Consider the following 13,195-nt stretch of genomic DNA (forward strand, 5'->3'; position numbering starts at 1 on the left):
ACATTTTGGTCTGCCTTCGCCAAATTTCCCGAGATTGATATATCCTCGATCATTTCGGCAGCTTAACTGAACCATGCCGATCTCAGATCCTTACGGGCAGCGCGCAGAGTATCAGCTTTACTACGATAACAGATCATATATATGATGTTTTAGATCATATATATGTATATATCATATACATAGATGACAGAGTTTCATATCACAGCTTTACCTTCACGATGACAGATCGGCGCTTACCCTTCTGCTGTCGGCAAACCGGACGGCTGCGGTCAATGTCAGCCGGGGCAAGCACCACCCCGGCCGCCGCTGGCACGCTCAGGACAAGCTGATCCATGCACTCACCGGCAGCCTCAGGCACGTCTCAAGCGATGTTCGGGCACGCACACTACGAATACTCATCTAGAGAGTTCAGCTCGTCTTTCACCTCTCTCTGCTCTCGTCGCAACTCCCAGATCCCATCGTCCCGCTTTGCGACGACCTCAGAATCAATGCTCTAGATGGTCGGTGCCAGCACCTACTTCCTTAGCAAACGCGAGGTCCTGACTGCAGTCCACGGCGTTTTTTGTTGTTGTCATGCCTCGATCATCATCTTGTGCATGTCGCCCACAACCTTTCAAAAGTCACGTAAGTCGTCATCTCACGCCCCGCTCACTGTGCCCACTGACAGGCGCAGGCAGCTGATGGCTAAGAGCCAGAGATTTCAGCGGGGTCAACCGTCCCGGCCGGCGATCGGGTTAGCGATGGCCCTGGTTCGGGTTCTGGAAGAGGTTCCGATACTTGTGAATGAAACAGTTTGAATGCGTATTTTCTGAAGAACCAGTGAGAACCAGGAACCAGACTGTGGCGTTTGCAAAGCCACCAGTGTGATCTAAGAACCAGAAGACTGTGTTAATGAAAGAACCACCCGGCACCAGGATACAAGTCTTATCTTCAGGGAGAGAATTAGTAACCAGGAACCAGCATCGAGAACCAGGTACGTGTCTTGCCAGGAGAAGCATTCACAAAAAAACGAAATTCACGACGGACACGCTGCCATGCGTCCCGTCCTGCCGTGGGCACCTCTATTGCCTACGACCGTCACAGCCAATGGCTAGAAAGGGAATTCAGGACTGGCAATAGAGGCTAGCAGAGTGCTCAGGGCAGGCTGGTCACCTGATAGTCTCAGAGACCCTCACGCATGGCTCGGTCGTGAAGGGGCGAAGGCTGACTGCCGCTGGGAGCGTTTGCCGGGTGGGCGCGGGCGGGCCCTGATTAGACGGACCGGGGGTGCGCGCTGGGAGACGTCTCGATTTAGATTGTTGGACGCTGGGACGCCTCAATTGCAGTCAGCCAACCGGCCCCGTTGCCGCGTCCCCTGTCCGACCAAAGCAAGGCCGCGGCCGCGGTGCCTCTGGCGGCAGGGACGGAGGCAGCGTCGCAGTAACGAAGGGGTAGTGAGGATCGGTCAAAGACGTGGTCGAGAAGCTGAACAGGTGCCGTTGTGATGGTGACCGGCAGGCCAGCCCAAGCGAGAGGCCGAGGAGCGACACTTGTCGAGATTTGTCCCTCTCCTCGAGTGTGGGGGGGGGGGGGGGGGGGGGGGGGGAGTGACGTGACTTCGCTAGCAAGATCAAAACAGCCCAGCGCGCTTCCAAGACTCGCGCCCTGCGGTACTATTGGCACCAATGTGGTAACTCTAACGTGTGACTGAGGAGCCAAGGGTTTGGCTGAGGGCGAAGAGCAGCCAAGAATTTGGGCGCTCTGGCTCTGACCTATTGTCTATTAAGTCGCTTAGCCGAAAATATGTCCCTCTGTTCTGATATTAGGGTACGCTTGGATGAGATCAATTTATTGAATTATTTTACCCCTCATGAATTCCCACAGATGGCGGTGAAAGCGTCGAATAAAATGCTAGACTAATCTAGAATGCCGAGTAAATAGCTGCCAGAAAATTGGCAGCAAAGTGTTGATCACGTGACAGGTTTTCCTTTCACGCTGTCGAGGGTACCAGCTCCCGGTGCCTTGGAGCGGAGAGCGGCGGGAATTGTGGGTCTGCCCTGCATCTGGTTGAATAAGCCGTTTGATTCGTAGGCCGCCCGAACAATGGCTCTGAGCAAAATATTTACCTCACCACTTCTGTCGAAGTTTCAGGTAAAATGGTATTTGCTTGGAGCTGAGCGCTTTGCTTCAGCTGTGTTTGCAGCGCCAGTTATGTATTTTATTAGTTACGCGTTGAGCGCAGTACATAGTATTAAGAATAATTTTCGGATCTAAGTTGTGGCTAACAATTTAATAAGATTGTGTGAGGTCTCATGTGCACCATTTTGCATAGGCAGCTACACAATAGGCCTTTATTAATTCCATGTGTGATCATTTTAGGGACATATTTGCTTTGGGGCTTATGCTCAATCATAATAGGGTCATGATTTGAGCTGGGAGCATAAATATTTTGTTCTGTGTTAGAACACCCAGTATCCCACCATCATTCAACGCTGCTGATAGGCCAAAAAGCATGTCCTGCCATCGTGAAACCATTTTAATGTTTGAGATTTTTAAAGGTCTGGCACAGGATGTGATTCATGCCATTACAGAATAGATATGAACATAATCTAAAAAGTCAATTCTTGTTCTGGATAGTTATCCAGCTAGCACTGTGTGATCTGCTATAATTTTTAAAACAAAGCAGGGCATAAGACCATATCAGGCAATAACCTCTGCTTCAGTAGCAGTTAGCATTATTAGGTTGACCCACATATTTAAACAGGATGCTGCTTATCAATCTGTTTTCCAGAACTGTATCTGTAACCCATTATTGTTTGTAAAAAAAGCTGTGATGTCTTGCCCCTCCTCCCCCACAATTATTTGAAAATGGCCTACTTTTGATGGAAGCACACATCAGTGGGATAATATACTTATTTGTTACATGTGGTGCAATATATTGTCCGGCACTTCTAGTTTGGAATACAGTTCTGACTTCTCATAGGAAGTCTAGTAATATGTTATTGCATTAAATACATGTACCTTAAATTTGCAGTAATTATGTCAAACAGTTCAAGGTGAAGTAGTCAGTCCTAAAAATATATATTGCTGATTTGCTGCACATGTTCCTTTGTCTTTCTAAGCTGGCTTATGTGTTAAAGTTAAATTTTAATTAGTGTTCATTAGGTTTTATATTGTGTTGCCCTTTTTATGTCTAAGTTTGATACTGACATACCTGTATGGTATAGGCATACATCTGGGCTAGTACCTGCTTGTTGTTTTTTCAATAACTCTGCAAACCTTGTAGGCCAGACTATCTCAACATGATATGCCCCTAGGCCAAGGTTTGATCAAATTGTGTTAGATGTCATCTGGTTTGGTCAAATGATGATGGGTCTGAACAGAAATGTGTTGTCATGCCTATTTATACTAAGATTTCTATTAACAGTCCCAGAAAATCGGCATGTTAGCATTTGTTGATGTAGGTATATTTGTGTTGGACAAAATAACCCTATTTTAGGAAGTGGTTGCAGTGTACTAGTTGACCAATTTGAGCTGGAGAAGGGGTACTGGTAGTGCAGTGGTAAAGCTGTACATCAAGGAATGCAGAGGTACAGGGCTCAAGTGTCAGAATGTCTGAAATCCCTTTCTACCATGATGATGGCAGGGGATGCCATGTAGCCTCAGCAGATGACTGTATCAGAAACTCTCACCATTGACTCAACATTTAAGCTTAAGACTCATCCTGACATACCCATATTCAATTCAGTGCTTGCATGCCATTCAAATATGAAGCCTAGCATCTTGTAACATGAGTGCATTCTGCTGCCATGTGTGGCTTGATGTCAGGAAAATGATAGCTTTCTCTGTGTATTTATCTGGTGCTCTGCTGCTATCATCATGCAGAAACAGTTTTTGGCAGAAATAGACATGTTTACATGTTCTGACTGGGAAACAAGGACAATGGGCATTGGTCATCCCAACACACCACCTTGGTGACATTGCCTCTACAGATGCTTGCTGCCACTAGGGAGCAGGGACTGCTGGACTTGTACCAGATAGGAGTGGGGAGGGGGTGAGGCTTTCACTGTTATCTGCCGCGTTACATCAGCCTGGCTGTGCAGTGCTCCCGCCAGGACGTGTTCGGTGTCGGGTCTCGCGGCCCACCGGAGACTAATCCTCGCGGGCGATCAGCTGCCGCGCGTTCGCGGCCGCGCCCGCGCCCGCTCCGGCCTCCGCCGCCATTTGCCGGAGCGGCGCGAGACCTTGGAACGGGCTGGGGTCGGGGCGGGGTGAGAGATGGTCGAAACTGTCACCGGTCGCCGACCGGGACCGGTTGGGCCAGTGGGCCGATCACGGTCGGCCGCGTCCGCTCGCCCGCCTCGCACAGACATCCGTAACGGGAAACTGTGCCACGCACACTGCTGCTTCACGGCGCGGCGGTGGTTGGTGCAGGGCTTCATGTTAGTTTCACCGGACGTTCGATCGCCCAGTTACGGGTGCTTTTGTGCGGGGCAACTTCATTTGCAAGTCCATTTTGCGGCGAATGTGAGGAGTTCAGATGGGATGTGGTCACATTTTGTCAGTATTCCTATCGTTCACGGCGCTGTTTTGTTGGTCGTCTTTCGGGACGGTCCATCCGGACGTCATTGGGCAAGCAGACGTCTGTCGGGGTGGGATGGGGGGGGGAGGGGGAAGAGGGACTGTGTCAGAGGCAGTCGCTGCATCCTTCATGTTAGTGGACCGGCCCGAGGACGAATTCCTGTCAGGGCAGGTAATTTCTCACTAAAAATAGATAGAAGGTGCAGGTCAGTCAAAAGGTATTGGCCGCTGTACATGTAACAGTGTGATTTGTCATCGATATCAGACCATTTCTATCCGCGATATCTGCTTACAGTATGACAACACGCAGGTTTTTACTTAGTGTCTTAGATACTGTGTGTGTTGTGTAGTACCCAACCAACGCGAAAATCTCGACCCTTTCGATTTCATCTAAAGTCGCCCCAGATATCGTTCACGCAAAGCTACGTAGACCGCTGCAGTCGTTAATCTGTGCGTTACCCCAGTTCATTACCATATAACAATTACTTCCAGGTGTGGGGGGGGGGGGGGAGTGCAGATATTCAGTCATTCGTACACGAACGGCATCTGAGACGACTGAAGAAGCGTTAGATGTGACTTAGAGCGACACTGAACTATTCCAGACGTCCAGGTGTCGTGCGCGACTGTTCTACAGTTCATGTGAATTCGCTTGCCCTCAAATGCTGGTGCTGATTCAACCTGTGTAAGCGTTCTGGTCGTCTGGATGCGGACATCGCCACTTTTTGCCACCAAGATGTAATACACGTTTATTTAGTTCGTTTTTTGTAGCGTATCCCGTCCCTGAAGCCGGTGGGATGGAGGCGAAGCGTGTCAGGCATCGGCGTTTTTCGAATTACCACCCATTAAGCAGATCAGATTAATGTTAACATTGAATTTGGCTCTCTGGTAGGTGTCTGGCGGCTGGTGTCTGATGAGTGACGCGCTACCCGCCTTCTGCCGTTCCGTCTTCTTTCTGGTTGGAATTAACGTCGCGTGCTTACCAACGGCCAGTTATGATGTTTAACGCCGTTTGTGTGCGACCTTCAGCCACGGCGGTATCCCAGTGAAGAGCCCTATATCGGAGTTAAAGACGTATGTCCCTCTTTGTTGGCGTTCAGAGCGCCCATCCCGCCTGGTATGAGGGCCACTGTTTGGTCCACGCCGGGACCTTAACGGTGCGCTCCCCCCTTCCTTGCCGCCCTCCGGCAATCCCACCCTGGCGACCACCCTGTCGACCATACACGGCCTACCCCTCTCCTGCCGACCCCCCTGCCGACCCCCCCCCCCCCCCCACGTCGTCGCGGCTCCAACCCTCGACTTGTGTGGGTCACCCAGTGCGGAGCACACCTGTCACACCTGGGCGCCGCCTGCGCCCGGCTCTTGTCGACGGTACCCTGACCCTGCCCCGCCCCCTGTCCGGCAGCATGTGGCGCCGACGTACGCCTGTGCCCGGCTCTTGTCAACGGTACCCTAACCCCGCCCCGTCCCCTGTCCGGCAGCATGTGGCGCCGACGTACGCCTGCGCCCGGCTCATGTCCACCGTACCCTGACCCCGCCCCGCCCCCTGTCCGGCAGCATGTGGCGCCGACGTACGCCTGCGCCCGGCTCATGTCGACCGGCGGCGACTCGGAGCTGCGCGCGGCGCTCGCCAAGAAGGTCCCCCTCGTGCAGAATGAGGTGAAGGAGTTCCGTAAGCAACATGGCGGCACCAAGGTCGGCGAGATCACCGTCGACATGGTGAGTCGGCGGTAGCGCTCGGCCACGCAGCGGTGGGTCAGGCAGGTGTGGGCCGCGGGCATTGTGTGTATTTAAGGCGATCTGTCCTTGTGACACCGAACACTGCATCCTTCGTTGATTGAAACCTTAAGAAGCAACTGACGTGAGTTACGGTAATAAATAACTCTGCAGAAAGATGTTTGTTGTTGAGCTTTTTAACAGCGACATTGGCATTGCGAGGGGCACCACCAAACGTAATGGCCTCGTGCTATCCTTTGCAGGATCAATCACGACTGTCCAACATATGTCTTACGTTCCGTTTCCGTGGGTGGCCGATGAAGGCAGCCCGTCCCCAGCTATCGCTTGTCGCCGACCGAGTCGGCCCGTCCCCAGCCGTGCGGGGTTGTGGAGCTGACCTTCGACCCCTGCCGGCAGATGTACGGCGGTATGCGGGGTATGAAGGGCCTGGTGACGGAGACGTCCGTGCTGGACCCGGAGGAGGGCATCCGGTTCCGTGGCTACAGCATCCCCGAGTGCCAGAAGCTGCTGCCGAAGGCCGCCGGCGGCGAGGAGCCACTGCCCGAGGGCCTCTTCTGGCTGCTGCTCACCGGAGACGTGCCCACCGGTGCCCAGGTACGTGCCACGGGGACGAGGGTGGGCACGGGGCACCGGGCGTCGTCTACCGCCGCACCGGGGTACGGAGACTCGAGAACGAGCCGACGCTGTCCGCATGCGGGGTACAGATGTCTGTGTATGCCCTGGATAAGATGCAGATATAGCTGGTAGCGGACGTACTCCGGCGTCTGGTCGCGGTTGCATCATTCGATACCATTCAGTTCACCGGAGCTCAGCCGGCTATCGTCCCAATCCATCTGTTGAAACGGCCTAGGTACACTGCCACTGGTCATTCAGTCCCCCTTCCTATCGGCGGATTGGACTGCTGATATTCTCGCACGTCGCAACTCTACACGATGCACTACATTTAAATCTTTAGGTTGTCGGGCGTATCAACAGCCGCATACATGTTGTCAGGCAACTTTTGGAAATACCGGTTTTAATATTTCAATACCAGGCTGCGTATACAATCTAAAGTCGCCAGTTTCATACATGGCTATGACCGTAGGCTCCCAATTAGAATGCCAGAACAAGACAAAAGTGTATCCGTATTTTTTAATTGCACACAAAGGTACAGGATCAGTTAAAACGGCGCGGAGAGGGGGCAGCGGAGGCTGGACGTGCTCGACTTGCATTGTAGCACAAGGCAGATCACTCCGCCGTTGGTCTACGTTACGGCTAATCGGATTTCCCAAATTCTTGTACTCTTCATGGAAAACAAAAATGTGGACGTGATGATGGAGATCATGCAACCACATGATGTAACCATCTCCGGGTTCGTACATCGATACCAGCTGATGCAGCACATGTTCTAGGTCAACGGCTTTCGTCTACGTGATTGGCTGCCCACTGCTGCCAAGGGCGACAGCCGGCGCTATTCCTGAGCCCGTCTGACTCGCTGCCAAGCTTTTACTCACTTGCTGGCTCCGTGCAAGCGTTCGGGATAACTGGGCCGCCCATATCCGTGTGCGGTGATCAGATACGGAAACAGTTGCCGTCACCGAGCCGATGGCGGCGGCTCACAGCTAATCTTGCTGTACTTGAAGAGGCCCGGCAGAAAGAAAGGTGGTCTGTGAGGGGAGTCAGAGCCGTGTTTTATGTGTCGAACCCGCAGCGTCCGGCCATGCCTTCACAAAACTGTCCTGCCTGCTGAAGCATGTATCGCGCGACATGAGGCTGCGCGGTGCTTGTCCTCGTTTATGCACGGTGCGTGATGGCGTTGTGTAGCCGGCGACGTCACCCGTGCCGTCCAGGTGTGAGCGGCGCCACTGAATACCGTGACCTCTGTCCCGCAGGTTCAGTCCGTCTCGAAGGAATGGGCCGACCGGGCCGACCTGCCCTCGCACGTGGTCACTATGCTCAACAACTTCCCGGCCAACCTGCACCCGATGTCGCAGTTCTCGGCCGCCATCACGGCCCTCAATTCCGAGTCCAAGTTCGCGCGCGCCTACGCCGAGGGCGTGCACAAGACCAAATACTGGGAGCTCTGCTACGAGGACGCCATGGACCTGATCGCCAAGCTGCCGACGGTGGCAGCCACCATTTACCGCAACCTCTACCGCGACGGCAGCAGCATCGGCGCCATCGATCCGCAGCTGGACTGGTCGGCCAACTTCTGCCGCATGCTGGGCTACGACAGCGCCGACTTCACCGAGCTGATGCGCCTCTATCTGACCATTCACAGCGACCACGAGGGCGGCAACGTGTCGGCGCACGCCACCCACCTGGTGGGCTCGGCGCTCAGCGACCCCTATCTCTCGTTCGCCGCCGGCATGAACGGCCTGGCCGGCCCGCTGCACGGGCTCGCCAACCAGGAGGTGCTCGTGTGGGTGACGCGGCTGCGCCAGGAGGTGGGCGATGACGTCACCAACGACCAGCTTAAGGAGTTCATATACAAGACGCTCAAGTCGGGCCAGGTGGGTGGTCCCCCGGGGAGGTGGAGGAGGTGGGGGTAGCGTGCTGCAAGGCTGTCCCCCCCCCCCCCCCCACCCCGGAAAATGGACTGGTGATAGTGGGGTGCTGCCATTCAGAATCATGTTTCAAGTGATTGAGGCCGAGGTTGTGTGGTGGACCCTGTGTCTTGTCTCGGCTTGAGGCCGAGGTTATGTTGTGGGCCCTTGTGGCTTGTTTCGGCTTTAGGCCGAGGTTGTGTTTTAGGCCCTTGTGTCTGCAGTGACGTGACGTTTGACGTGCTGCTGCCTCGGTGACGGTCAGTGACGTGACCCGTGACCTTCTGTTGCCCCCGTTGACGGTCAGTGACGTGACCCGTGGCCTGTGGCCCGTGACCCGTGGCCTGCGACCCGTAACCTGTGACCCGCTCGTGCCTGCAGGTGGTGCCCGGCTACGGCCACGCCGTGCTGCGGAAGACCGACCCGCGCTACACCTGCCAGCGCGAGTTCGCCCTCAAACACCTGCCTAAGGACCCCCTGTTCAAGGTGGGAGTCGCTTGCTAAAAAATCATCTTGTAGCTTCTTCTCTTGCGATAGCTGGTGCACTAATGATAGATTAAGCCGGCGCTTTAGAAGTGGCAATGACGCTGCGAAAGTGAGCTAAGCCAAGGCCGTCGTGATGTGATGCTGCTGCTGATTCTTCCATTGTGGTCTCGCCGGTCTTAGCATATCATTTTTAGGAGAAAGAGCAAGTGTAATCTCGTAAAGTTGTGTCTGGCCTTCAGCCATCTGGTTCTGCAATATACCCTCGAGTCTGCGTTCCATTTTTGTCCCGGTCAGTCGTGCGTTATTGTGTGATAGGCTGATCGCGTTGCTTTGAACGCGACTGCTGAGGAACCACTGGTCCGGTGCGTTCCGCGGCGCGGCACCAGTGCACGTTTGCCCGCTCCCGTGGGACCGTTGGCCGTCGTGACGTGCAGCGGCCGTCGTCGTGTTGCAGCTGGTGGGACAGCTGTACGAGGTGGTGCCGCCGATCCTGATGGAGACGGGCAAGGTGAAGAACCCGTGGCCCAACGTGGACGCCCACTCCGGCTGCCTGCTGCAGGTGAGTGGTGTGGTACGCCGGCTTCACTCCAGGACCTCGCGGGACGGGCGATCGCTGGATGTCGTCTTCGGCTGTGCGCTCTGGTCTGCGCACTCCGCTCACTCTGCATTGTGATAGGACCAGAAGGAAAACTTGGCAAAACGAGCTCATTACCGTTAAGGGTGCAAAGAAGTGACACATTATCCAACAGGAGCGCTGTCAACTCACCAAAACTGACATGCGACTAGAAATTTCCCCTCGTCCTTCCGCACGAACATCAAGAGCTGGTATCTGACGCCCTGCATGCCACCACCGAAGGCGGGGGAGCTGCGAAGCGATGTACATTGACGGCTGTTTTCGGCTTTATTTGTATAACATGAGCGCAGGGTATCTGGTCTATCTAACACTCGAAAGGTTCGGGTTAAAGCTTTAAAAAAGAACGGGCAATGTTCCAGCAATTCATCATCGGAACCAAGCATTTCACTCGGATGCTTACGCTGATTGGTGCGGGGCCTCGGCGGCAGAAACGGGCGGAGTATCCGCCGCCCTCATCGCGCGGCAGTTGGCCGGCCGGACATCCGGAGCATGCAGTGTGTGTCGCTGCGGGCGTGGCGGTGTGGGGACATTAGGCTCCGCACGGCCACATAGCGGTGCGAGTTAGGGTGGGCTTACTGCCTGGTGGTGGACTTTTTCACGCATTGTTTCCGTGGGGATAGGCGCGTTGTGTTGAGGTTCGGCTTCTGTGCCGGTCCATCACGCATTTCATTAATCAACCGAAACTACCTGGAATATACGAAAAAGAGGTAGGTGTCGGTACATGGCGTGCGTTACCATGGTAGCTTGCTGTATTTAGCTCGCCCAAACAAATTATGCAGGATGTGGTGATCTGGGAGGAATGTTTGAGAACCACTGCTGCTGGATTCATCAGACATGTCACGGCTGGGTGTCGCTCTGCGAAGGTGCCTGACGCCACGCTGCGGCGCGACCGCTGCCGGAGCGTCAGGCGCCGGATGTGGTGATCTGGGAGGAATGTTTGAGGGCCACTGCTGCTGGATTCATCAGATATGTCACGGCTGGGTGTCGCTCTGCGAAGGTGCCTGACGCCACGCTGCGGCGGGACCACTGCCGGAGCGTCAGGCGCCGGCTGGCCGCGCCCCGTACGCCGACCCCGTTCCTGACATGACCAAGCCTTGTCGTCCGTTTCAGTACTACAAGATGACCGAGATGTCATACTACACAGTGCTGTTCGGCGTGTCGCGCGCGCTCGGCGTCATGGCCTCGCTGGTGTGGGACCGGGCGCTTGGCCTGCCGCTCGAGCGACCCAAGTCCATGTCGACCGAGGGCCTCAAGAAACTGGTGGGCGCGTAACCGGCGCCGCCTGGCAGAGCCGCGCCGCGCCGCTGTGGGCGTCCGGCGGTGCGAGGGCGCGGCAGGCCGCCGCCCGGCCCCCATAGACGGTAGTGGGTCGCTCGCGCGTGCGTGCGTGCGTGCGTGCGTGACGGCCGCGTGTGTAGCGGTGACGATCAGACGAATCCGCCCTTCTGGCGACCCCCGGACTTGGCTGGCTTTTTCGTGTCTGTCCCCTGTCGGGGCCCGTCGCCCGTGTAGCGTGCTCCGTGTTGATGTTTTCGAGACGCGTCGTGGCGGCGGGCCGGTGTGGCTCGCGCTGCTCCTTGTGTTCCTTTCCCAGTCGTTTAGCCCAGTACAAAATTTCATATCCCAGTGCAGCCGTTGGGAACATCCGTCCTGGGCCGAAGCGCACGAGCTCCCAGTGCAGTCCGGCGGCCGACATCCGGTTGTGCGCGCACGTGGGGGCAGCTCTGTCCGTGGCGTGTCTATTTAAATACCTCCTCTCAGGTATATTTATGTGGTGCTGGTGCAGCACGCATAGTCAGCCAGGGGTGCTCGGGAGCTCGTGTGTTTCGGATGGGGTGTGAGTGGTGCCGGATGGTGTTGAACTCGGCTTCCCTGGTGTTGCGCCACGTCGATGTAATACGTTCCCACGAATTAATTATGATCATGATTTTAGAGGCACTTTGTTATTGACCTAATGCCAATAAATGGGGGTGTGGAATCGGCTCTGTCTGGAAGTGGGCTCTGGAATGGCGAACTAGCGGCGTGATGATGTCATGGTGCCGTGATCTCCGGCATCATGGACGGCGTTATGAATCTTATGTAACATGCCTGTTGACAAACGAGCAACGTGCTTTCAAGGTCATTGGTAAAGCACGGACTAGGTGTGGGGAGATCTTATTCAAGCGGTGTTGTGGCGATGCATGCAGGGTGTCCCGGAAGGAGGAACGCGTTTTGGAAAAGGTCGCATCAAAATGTGCAGTCAAAGTCAACAGTATTGTGCGGTACCTAAAAGTTGAATGTTTTTCAGTTCACCATTTACATGCCTTCAGCCATAATGTACTTCACAGTATTTGCCGCAAACAAGTTCACATATTTTTGTTTCCGAACGAATTCTGCAACTGCGGGCTGAACGCCTCTCGCAGAGTTTAGACAGTTACACACCGATCAGGAAATTCTGTGATTTGTGCCCAAGTGCGAGGAGTGGGTCTGCCCGGCCTTCCCAAAGCCCGCGGGCCGCCAGTTTGGTCCGAGACACACTGATTTGGTGAAGATGCCGGTGGAGGTTTACCCGAAAGACAAGTCGACGCTCTCGTCGACTTGGAACACGTCGAAGTCGACAGTCCAGTGCATTTTCACGGAGTACCTCGACCTTGATGCATTCAACCCACACTTTCAGAGCGCTCTGTTCGTGGGCAGCAAGGCGGCGAGGATGAAAATGTCCACTGGTCCGAGGTCAAGACAAACCAAGCCAGCAATGGGTCACCAACGTTTGGTTCCCAGACCGCTTTTGTTTTCGTCTCTGCGGTGCGGTTTCCTCCGTGGCCAGACGAAGGACCAAGCTTTCAAAACGAAACCGATGACAGCGCAGGACATGGAGGCAGCTGTGAAGATGGTCGCAGCATTCATCTTTGAGGAAACCCACCGGCATTTTAGTGAACATTTTACTTTGGTGAACCTTCAGCTCACCAAAGTAAAATGTTCAACGCAATCAACACCGTAGAGCACATGTGAAATTCAAATTTGCAATTCAACTTTCTTTTTCGAGAGGACAACCGTGTATGCGCTCTGTGTCCCTCTGAACTGATGCCGCTCGTTTTGATGAGCATTGCTGACCACATGGAAATCCCACGCTTTCTGGCTGCAATGTCTGCATTAGTTTGCGCTGGATTTGCACGACTGTAACAAAGTATCACTACATTTGGGACACCCTGCATATGCGACAACTGACGACCGACCCCTGGACGTTCTGAAAGTCGAGCGCGAGCTTTGTCTTGAA

General features: G+C 54.6%; 1 protein-coding gene across 1 annotated transcript; it reads left to right on the top strand.

The window, feature by feature from the left end:
* The first annotated feature begins 1,956 nt into the window (after positions 1–1,956).
* LOC119105829 (putative citrate synthase 2, mitochondrial) lies at positions 1,957–11,917 on the top strand. The gene is made up of 7 exons (XM_037229371.1): positions 1,957–2,130; positions 6,115–6,276; positions 6,691–6,888; positions 8,166–8,786; positions 9,201–9,305; positions 9,760–9,864; positions 11,050–11,917. Exons 1-7 carry the CDS (start codon positions 2,083–2,085, stop codon positions 11,209–11,211), a joined length of 1,401 nt encoding a protein of 466 aa, XP_037085266.1. The 5' UTR covers positions 1,957–2,082; the 3' UTR covers positions 11,212–11,917.
* Positions 11,918–13,195: the final 1,278 nt, after the last annotated feature.

The sequence above is a fragment of the Pollicipes pollicipes genome, unplaced genomic scaffold (genome assembly GCF_011947565.3).
Source record: "Pollicipes pollicipes isolate AB1234 unplaced genomic scaffold, Ppol_2.1 Scaffold_6138;HRSCAF=7277_pilon_pilon_pilon, whole genome shotgun sequence".
NCBI lineage: Eukaryota > Metazoa > Arthropoda > Thecostraca > Pollicipedomorpha > Pollicipedidae > Pollicipes > Pollicipes pollicipes.